Source organism: Cibotium barometz, chromosome 37, assembly GCF_041138505.1.
Source record: "Cibotium barometz isolate CiBa-2024 chromosome 37, ASM4113850v1, whole genome shotgun sequence".
Classification (NCBI taxonomy): Eukaryota; Viridiplantae; Streptophyta; class Polypodiopsida; order Cyatheales; family Cibotiaceae; genus Cibotium; species Cibotium barometz.
In genome coordinates, this window is record NC_141082.1 from 34,015,376 (window position 1) to 34,026,109 (window position 10,734).

The 10,734-nt window shown below is 44.0% G+C and overlaps 1 protein-coding gene across 1 annotated transcript; it reads left to right on the forward strand.

Annotated features, from left to right (window-relative positions):
• The first annotated feature begins 294 nt into the window (after nucleotides 1-294).
• Nucleotides 295-2,595, forward strand: LOC147617211 (UDP-glycosyltransferase 85A8-like). Its single transcript, XM_086776814.1, has 2 exons — nucleotides 295-1,205; nucleotides 1,557-2,595. The coding sequence occupies exons 1-2, from the start codon at nucleotides 713-715 to the stop codon at nucleotides 2,483-2,485; spliced, it is 1,422 nt and encodes a 473-aa protein (XP_086632940.1). The 5' UTR covers nucleotides 295-712; the 3' UTR covers nucleotides 2,486-2,595.
• The last annotated feature ends 8,139 nt before the right edge of the window (nucleotides 2,596-10,734 follow it).

The window sequence follows — 10,734 nt, forward strand, 5'->3', positions numbered from 1 at the left end:
AGGCGCTAGCGTAAGGGGGGACGTCTTCATGAGGTCTAAGGTGACGACACTGATGCAGATTCTAAGGTCAGGTGCCAAGTCAAAAACTAAGGGGGTTTGTGTGTGAGAGCCTTTTCAAATTTTAAGGCAGACGCCCAAAACGGAATAACTAAAATATTCCAAATTAGATTATTTCAGCGAGAGCTGTCAACTGGTCAAATTTTCAAAAGATGCCATATTATTATTTTATACCAAAAACAGAGAACATCTTCTCGCTTGATGTTTGTGTATAAAAATGGTGACCATCTTCCTCACACTCATTATCATCATCAGTGGCAAGTGCAGAGCGCACAGCATAACATCTCTCTCTCTCTCTCTCTCTCAGCTCAAGAGCCTCGCAGAGCTTGCACATTAAGGCTCTCGACACCTTATATAGAGCCCATCACGTCCAGCTTGTTTAATTAGGGTCTCACTTCACTTCACTAAGCTGATAGGCAGCTAATCAAACCTTCTTCCTCACTCTCATTATCATCATCAGGTGGCAAGTGTAGAGAGCGCACAGCATAACATCTCTCTCTCTCTCTCAGCTCAAGAGCCTCGCAGAGCTTGCACATTAAGGCTCTCGACACCTTATATAGAGCCCATCGCTTGTTTAATTAGGGTCTCACTTCACTTCACTAAGCTGATCGCAGTTAGGCAGCTAATCAAACCTTTTCTCGTGTCAACAAACAGTATGGGCCTTCCTAACCAGCTCATTAAACCACATGCACTTGTCATCCCATTCCCTGCACAAGGCCACGTAGGACCCATGATGCACTTATCTGTAAAGCTTGCTTTAGAAGGCTTCATAATCACATTTGTTAACACACAGCATAATCATGCACTTCTGAAGAATAATTTGCAGCCCCGTTTTGAAGAGCAGGGCCTTGACATACGCTTTGCAGAGATAAGGGACAAGAGAGAGAACGGGAGCACCAGTGGGCAAGACACCCTCGTTGAGCTGGCCAAGTCTCTCAATAGCTTGAAGCCGGTTTTCGACGAGCTGGTGGAAGGTCTACTGCAATCCGAGGACACCCCTGTCACCTGCATGATTTCGGACCTTTACCTCTACTTCACACAAGATGTGGCCACCAGATTTGGCCTCAGAAGGCTTGCTTTTTGGACTGCTTCAGCTGGTACCATTGCATCCGTCATGGCTGTTAATCAAGGGCATCGATCTCCTAAGGGTGAGCCTTCATCACTAAGTAATTTAAAGCAAAATTTATGATTAAGTGGGTTAACCTTCTCCTATGTATTGCATAGCGGAGAAGATGAAGCACTTGCTTTTAATTATTAATTTAGTCGATTGAATTGGATTTAATGGTATAATTAGCTAATGAATGGGGCTGGGCTTTAACTGCTGAACTAATGGAGAGGCTGCACATATAAGCTAATGGACGGGATTGGGCTTCACGATGACATCCATCCTTGATTTCTACGCTTAGTAGTGGCTAGTGATTAAGATAATCATACTCTAATGAGGATTATGGAAACAAGCTATATTTCTCTTCTAATAAGTTGTGCCACTGCGTTTACAGAGCCTGAGCGAATAACATGGGTGCGAGGAGTGCCACCGCTGAAGGTGACGGAGCTAAACACGTATTTGCAGTCCTACGATACGCAAGACTTCATGTTCAACGCCTTTCTGGAGCCGTATCAAAGGCTAAAGGAGAGCACGTGGATTGCAATCAACACGTTTGAAGAGCTTGAGCAAGGTTCAATGGAAGCCTTGAGAGAGGAGAACAATCCCGTATACACAGTGGGACCTCTGCTACCACTGTCGTATTTCGAAGAGGGTGGAGACGGGCGGCTAGCCTCGTATGGAACGGCTGCCCTGTGGCCAGAAGACCACAATTGCCTAAAATGGCTAAACGGGCGAGAACGGTCATCAGTTCTGTATGTCTCGTTTGGGAGCATTGCTGTCATGTCCGCCCAACAGTTTGAACACCTGGCCTTGGGCTTGGAAGCTAGCCAATCACCTATGCTTTGGGTGATCCGACCGGACCTCATGTACGGCGACACATCCCTCGTCCCCAAAGGCTACCTGGAAAGAGTGCAAGGGCGTGCATGCTTCGTGGAATGGGCACCCCAGCTCCAAGTACTCACCCACCCGGCCGTGGGCGGCTTCCTAACACACTGTGGCTGGAACTCCACATTGGAGAGCATCTCCGCCGGGGTGCCCATGCTTGGGTGGCCCTACTTTGCAGACCAAATGCTCAACAATAGGTGTTCTGTGGACGCCTGGAATGTGGGGTTACATTTGGAGGCGGACCACAATGGTCTCATACACAGAGACGAGGTCGAGCGACAAGCTCGTGCCCTCATGCAAGGAGACACCTCTTCACAGCTTAAACATGCCACCTCGCTCTGGCGGAAGGCCGCCCAAAAATCTATCAAGGCTGGCGGTTCTTCCAACCTCCAATGGAAGAAACTCGTCAATGATATGGCCCAACCTCCTATTCCTTAAATTTAGTCCTTTATTTAAATTAAATAAAAACTTTTCCTCTCCTTTCCTTGGAGGTCGGTTGCGTTGATTGTAAGGCACCGTTTCTATCTATATGGATATATGTTTAACCTTTTGTTTTGTTTTTGTTTTTGTTTTTGTTTTCGGAGCCGAGGTCAACTTGGCACAGCTATATAGATATTTGTTCAATCAAAGCCACATAAAGCACCAACTTCGATGTACGTGGGTGTGGGGACAATAGCCACACTAGGTAGAAAAGGGCTACTAAGAAGACAGCTCGGAGCTTTTTAATTCAACCTAAAAACAAATGAACCATTCATTTCTCGTTTTTATGTGCTCTAATTAACTCATTGATACGTTTTCTTTCTCTTCCTTGATACGTGCACTAAACTCGTTGATATGTTTTCGTTCTCTTCCTTGTGTTATCGGCGTTCTCTATATTCATGTACCACACTTTCTACCAATTGATGTACAACTAGACTCAAATTGTGCATTTGAGAACCCTTAAGTTAATGTGCGTAACCTTAGTACAAGTAGACTCAACCCCATGGTCTTTTTAACAAACAAATTTCGCTACTATAGCTTCTATAGGAAAACAATGAGAAAATCTCTACAAATTTGCATTGTGAATAAAAATTTACTATGTAGAAGCCAAGATGCATACCACTAAAGTTTGGTCCCAGGACCAAAAGATGGTACAATAAAGTGAAACAAATCAAATATACCTATGTGGCCTTCATTGAAAATCCAGTTGGTGCAAGACCTGAGGTCAGAGTATGGACAAAGCAGGGAGTTGTTTTGGAAGATCAATCACCTAAAGGCTATACTAGTAAGGTTCTGATGGAAGCATGCATTCAACTAGGGTTTCAGATTTCATGGAAAAATTCATCCCTCTTTGTTTGCATACATCTAGAGCTCCCATTGCCTATTAATCAGCCTTTAGCTGGTCAAAGAGGAGGAGGGTTGTTTTCAGAGCTCTAGTGAAAAGATATAGGACATCAAACCTTTGATCTCATACGGAGATCGGTCCAGAAGGCTGATCAATGCTATTCACAGAGATGGTCACAAACCTCTAATGATGTGATTACCCCCATTAGCTTAATACAACGGACCCCATACACCTGATCTATCATCTCTCAATCTTTGCATAGCTTTAACCATGGTCTGGTTTTCGTCCTTTACCAGACTGCCTCAACATCCTTATATCACTAAAGCATATGCAAACATGCAGTCTGCATGGGGTGCCCTTGCAACTTCCCGAGAGCGTCTAGAAATGAAATGCAGATGGGAGCTTCTAGAAACACAGCACGGGCAATGTGCCTGGCTCACTGCCAGCACTAAGGATCAACTCATCTCTGGCCAAACCAAACCACAGTCCCCTGTTTTATAATATTATGCAAGGATTAAAAAAGGTTGCACTACAAGAGGCGGGGCCATTATCCACGCTTTTTTCGACGCTTTAGAACTAAGCTCAAAATCCCCTAAACGTCGAAATACCCGTCGAAAAAAACGTCGAAGTAAGTGCCGAAATAAGCGTCGAAAAAAGTAATTTTACCACGCATTTTTGATGGTGTTTTCGACGCCTATCTCGACTGATATTTGGACGGTTATTTCGACTGCGATTTCGACGCGTATTTCGACACTTATTTTGACTGTCATTTAGACACTATTTTCAATGGATGCAGGAAACTTTCAATGCTGTTTTCGACGGATGTAGGAAACTTTCGACGCTATTTACGGATGTAGGAAACTTTCGACCCGCTTATTTCGCCGCGTGCAAGTATTAATTTTTTTTGGCATAATGGTGCATCCAGCTGCAGTCTTGTAGCTAGATGCACCATTATGCCAAATTTATAGAGTACGGTCAAAGTCAATTGTACTCTGATGTGAAGAACGAAGCAAATTTGTTGAAAAAGTTAGAGAGAGTGCCATAACGTTTTTGACATTACAAAGTAGGTACACAATTCACACAAGTGTAAACAATGGCCAAATTATATTGCAAGATGTGAATTTTACATATCAAGCTCTGACGAGATAAGCCAAAATTGAAATTTACATATCAAGCTCTAACGAGATAAGCCAAAATTTGCATCATGCAATCTATACAAGCTCAAACAAAGATGTGAGCTGACCAAAATGTGTATGTACAAGGGGAAAGGCATGGGCAAGGCCACTCTATGCGGAGCCCTCACTCAGGATCAACAATTGGTCCTTGCAAAAACCATACAAGATGCTTTTTTTGGTATACCAAAACAATGATCTAACATGACAAGGCAAAGCAAGTATACAAATCATAAGGTTAAGGCTTGCCGCACACTTACCATATCTACAATGCGCTCCCAATTGAGGTAGGCGCCTTCTCGCTCAAGCTTCTCCAAAAGAAAGTATGTGTTATGGCGGGCAAGCAATGTCCTCCTCTTCTCCCGTTGCCTGTCGAGACCAACCACTTGATTCTAAAAGTACTAAAACAACAAGATAAGAGTTGATACTTACAATGTAGACATAACATCAAATGAAACATATAAGATAAATGTTGATTCTTACAAAGTAGACATGGATTGCGTCCCAACCGCCACTTCCAAGGTGAGAGCTTCCTATGCTCTCCATTCGGGCTTTGGCCGCATCCTCTTGTTGCTTGTAGCATTGGGGATTTCGAGCATGCTTTTGCCTCTCCTCATTCCAATCCTCGGTGCTCATGTACCAAGGCGTCTCACCCTCTGCCTTCACTCTCCCAGTCACATCTCCCCACCAATGTTTCATGACGTCCACCATGTGGTCCTTTATTCACCTTATGGAGACGACATCACTACCGCCGGCCAGCTTGTACTCATCCTTGATTTGATTCATGACTCTACCTTTCTTGTCTTTATCCAACTTTGGCCATGAAGTCATTTGCAAAGACAATGTGGCAAAGCTCGTGGATACGGCTCTTCGTCTCTTGCCCGACATTATCCAAAACCACATTGCCATTGACAATTGTGTAAAACTTTTCTCCATCGGTGGCATGGGTGTGGGCTGTGTGTCGAAATGTTGCGATGATCGCGAGCATGGAGTGCTTCTGGCACTAGATGGGGAAGGATGCTCACGTGGGGGCGTGGACCCATCTGTGCCCCCACTTGGACAACAACCGCCTCCACCTCCACTACTTGAGCATTGTGCTCTGCGAGTGGACAAGCGACCTGAGAGAGGGGTTCTAGCGGCTCTTTGTGGGTTTTCTACAGGTGAACTAGGGTTAGAACTTAGCGGTGGTGGTGCTCGATGGTGCAGAGCCGAAGTGCCCACCCCTCTCCCAAAATATTGTTGTGCCATCCCTCTTTGCTCGAGCGTGGCTTGTACTAAAAAACCCATGAACTGGTTAGGCGAACTGGCATATGGAGAGAAGGATGGAAAGTAAAAGTTGATGATGAATTTTAATTTCATTGTAAAATAGAGCACTTTCTTAATTGCACCTTAGTGATGAGGAGGAGGAGCTAGCATTTTTTTTCCTTCAAAGAGCAGGATGGAAGTTATACCCTTCTCTCTCCCTCGGCTCCCCTCCTCTCTCTCTCTCTTTCTCTCTCTCTTTATCTCTCTTTCTCTCTGATCATCTCTCTCTCTCTCTCTCTCATAGACACATGCTTTTGCAAAGAAGTAGAAAGAGAAGGCTAAAACACACCCTAGGATGGGAACTAGCAAATATTATATATAAATTTAATTTTTTTAAAAGAAAAATTTTGACTGTTATTTCGACGCCTATTCTGACGACTTTTTCCACGCATATTTTGACAGTTATTTCGACGCATTTTTTCACACATATTTCGACACCTATTTCGACGCACAGATCGACGACGCGACTAGGCGTGGAAACTAAGCGTCGAAAAACAATGATTCTCTTATAGTGTTGTGCGTCTTCATACACCTGTGAATACCGATAGGGTATACTTCAAGCCATGGATGACAGGTAAATTGATTTTCCTTGCACTCTGGACACGAAGGGCATCATGGACAACTTTCATACATTGTGTGTGTGAACCATAAGATAACCTCATAAAAATCACGTGATCCACACATAGGTACACACAACTTGCTTACCAAAAAGATTGGTGCATCTCTATCTCTCTCTCTCTCTCTCTCTCTCTCTCTCTCTTTATAAGAGGATTAGGGTTTAAGAAACTACATGGCCTTCTTCTTCTGATCAAAATTGATGTTAAGTACAAGGCTCCAACCCAAAGGAAAGATGGGGCAAAATTTACCTTATAGGGGTTGTCGGTGCCGGTGTTGGCTATAGCTAGTGAGAGAGAGAGAGGAGGCAGAGGAAGAGGAGGCATGGGGAGAGATAGGTAGGCATAGGTTTCATGGGGAGAGATAGGTAGGCATAGTTTACTTGTTGCAAGCGAGTCTCCAGATGAATAGTTGGCCCCCCTTCCCCCGATACCAAAACGAGAATATGTAGTTTCCATGGCCAAAGATACGGTTGGCAAGCCGTTGCTTGGATGGAATAGAGTATATCCTCAGTCCCCCTCCACACCCACACCCAAAAATAAAGGTACTAGTAGGTTCCCCCACGGTTGCGTTAAGCCGGTCTCTAGATGAACAGTTGGCCCCCCTTCCCCCGATACCAAAAGGAGAATATGTACTTTCCATGGCCAAAGATACGGTTGGCAAGCCGTTGCTTGGATGGAACACAGTATATCCTCAATCCCCCTCCACACCCACACCCAAAAATAAAGGTACTAGTAGGTTCCCCTCATGGTTGCGTTATGGAGTGAGATGCATGCTAGAGCCCCACACATAGGCTTCTTCCAAGAGAGAAAACCATCATCAGTCACACTGTGCATGTGCCATGTGTACTATGTCTTAGAAAACCATCATTGGTCCAGATAGACCGTAGGGTACTTTATTATTCTTGTGCCTTACTTTGAGAAAATGAGCTGATGCCCTTCCCCACCTTCTCCCTGCTTGCAAGCTGCGACCTGGCGCTAGCCCCAGATTTCCCCATAAGACTCATGCTGCACCTGCACACGCCCTTGGTTGGTGGTAGTGGCACATGATGAAGTAGCCAGCAAAGAGGGGCATCACACACCACTAGAACGACATGGCCGCTTCTTCTTCCCCCCCTCTTCTCTCTATAGTGCCAACTTTCTCACAAGGAAGGGGTTGAGCTTCTTGGCGGCAGTGGCGGCGGTAATGGCAGCAGCTTCTTCTTCTCCTTCATGAGCGGCCATGGTAGTGCGACATGCCAAAAATGCAGGGCGAGAGTGAAGTCTCTCTCTCTAGGATGGGTTCTTTTTAAGGCATCACGCCATGCTCTGCACCATCCGATTCTTTTTTAGATGAACTATGTTTGTATAGTATCATCACCTCTAGGATTTTCAAAGATGAAGTGATATATATATATATATAATTTTCTCTTTTGTAAATAAGGTGAAGTTAAATATTTTACTTGATGCTGAGACATGTGAAAAGATGTAGGGGGAAAGAGAGCTTGAGCTCTTGCAAGCTCACACACACTCACAGAAACCCTAGAAGAGAACACAAGGTGAGAGGCTGAAAATTCTTCTTCTTCTTCACACAACAAAAGAGGTCTACAAAGAAGATAAAGTGACTAACACACATAATAGAGTATATACAAGCAGTTCATAATGTGAACACGCTAAGAGGAGTGTATAGATGTGGACTACTTGGTGTAGTCCAGTTGTAGAATCTCTGGCGAAGATATGTTGGTGCCAGCTACCAAACCCACCAGTGATGTAAATGTTGAATGGTCATGCAGGCGCCTTGTGAGTGTCAACTCATGTTGAGCTTGACATCTCAACACTCCCCCTCAAGCTCAACTCTAGCTCATAACCTCCAAGCATATCTTAAAATCAGCGGAGCTTCTTTGCTCCCAAGGCCTTTGTGAAGATGTCCGCGACCTGATCCTATGTGCTGACATAGGCCAAGTCGATGTCTCCCACCAAGAATCTCTCCTGATGAAGTGGTAATGTACCGCACATGATCTTCATGATCTACAACATTCTTTGAGTATACCAAGATATCATCAAAGAAGACAAGAACAAAATCATCCAAGTATTCTCTAAGAATATCCTACATAAGATGATTAAATGTCGCTGGGCATTAGTCAATCCAAATGGCATGACTGTGAACTCATAATGCCCATAGCGAGTATTGAATGTTGTCTTCAAGATGTCCTGTTCCTTGATTCTGATCTGGTAGTACTCAGATTTGAGATCTATCTTTGCGAACATTTGGGTTCCAGTTAACCGATCCAGAAGTTCATCAATCCTAGGGAAAGGATAAATATATTTAATTCTTAATTGATTCAATCCTCTGTAGTCAATACAGAGTCTTAACGTTCCATCTTTCTTCTTTTGAAAGAGAACAGACGCACCCCAAGGTGAGACACTGGGTCTGACAAATCCCTGCTCTAACAGTTATCTTAATTGCTCCTTAAGTTCTATGGCTTTAGGGACTAGCATTTTGCATGCACGTTGGGCCACTGGCTGAGCTCCGGGGGTTAACTTGATCTCATGATCTACTTCGCGAGACGGAGGCATCTCAGTCAGCTCTTCAGGGAACACATCTGCATACTCACTTAACCACTCTGGTTCTTTAGCCTTGCAATTTATGTCTACTGGATTCACCTTAACGGTATAAACAGCTTGCCTCAAGTTCTGAGCCCTTTTAATAATTTAGAAGCCTTGAGTAATTGCAGCACTGGGGATCCGAAAATTCCATTTCCTTGAACTGTATTCCCGTGAAGGTCAAGGAAAGATATGGTGTGTCAGCTTAATTCTTTTGGAGTCAATCCATTCCAAGGATTCCATCATAGATTCCCAAGGGTAGGACTCTGAACTGGCACTCTGTTACGTTCCCATCTAGGCTAAACTAAATAAGGTCTGTCTCAAGGTGTGTGAAAAGAATCTTTCCACTTGCATAGGTTTCCCTGATTTTTGATTTAGGGCTAAGTTACGCAGACATCCTGGGGAAATAAAAGAATGAGTGCTGCATGAATCAATCAAAAGCTTGAATTTCTTACCTTGGTACTCTGCTAGGGTCTGGAGGTTCTATCCAGATGGTTGGTGTCACAATGGTTTCTCCATGCCACCTTGGATGTTTCCACAATTTTCAACCTGGCAAGAGCCATTTTGCTCCTCTCATTGTAGCCGGTGACATCAAAATATTCCTTCATTGCTTCAATCCACTCCTCCGTAGCCTCGCCCAAGGTCTCCCCTTCACCTTTGAAGGGTCCTAGCTGAGTTCTTTGAAGAGCCTTGCGAACGTCGGGGTCAAACTCTTCTTCTTTTCCAGAGAGGGTTTGGCTGACGGCCACAGTTTCCTCGCCTCATGATTCTGCCAAAAATGATATATTATTAAATTTTTATTTTGATATCATCCACGCGATCCTAAGACTTAAGAGCCTCAAAAAATAATTTCTTAAACAAGATAAATGATCTTATTGGAGATCTATGACATATGTCCGGTAACAAATTTTACTTCATTAATTCGTCGATAAACAATCACTTATACAATAGGGAATTTTTCCACAAAACATTTCTTTATTTATAGAAAGGTTGCAATATGTACATAGAGCAGCTCGGCTCTAGAAGTCAAAATCTCCTTGGGAGGACGCATAAGACGACAGTACTGGGCTATAGACATGCCCTGATACAAATATTCCCTTACTGCCAAGGGAGCTACTATCTTCTCCTTAGGAATAAAGCGACTAAGGAGTCTGTAGATTTGGTAGGAAAGTCTGAATTTTTGAGGCCTTGAGTGATATAAAATAACACCATGCATCACTTTCAGCCTCATCAAAATCATGGTAAATGAGAGATTCTGCCTCAGGATCGCACACGGTGTCACAAGAGGCGTGGACATACTACCCTGCAAACCACTTGTGCTTCCATCTCTCCGCTGGGTCAGAAAAATATGAAAATACAATATGTAAATGCTCTTTTTGAGTTTTTATTACAATTTTTTGATAAGAATTCATTTCTCCTTATTAGCTTTCAACAAAGCTCTAATACTAGCTGTGAGACCCCCGCCCCCTTCGCGGTGCCCCCTCCGAGGGTGCTTGCGGCAAAAGTTGTGTTAGCCTCTCGTGTTGAGATATCGAGCTCATCTAGTGAGGCGATGGACACCGATGACCCGCCTGGGAGATAGGCCCCACACTTACACCAATGGCATGGTGAGATCATGGGTGATATGCGGCCAGTGGGATGACAGGCTGTGTGAGTGACAGCCATTCTAGAGACTGGCATAGTTATAAC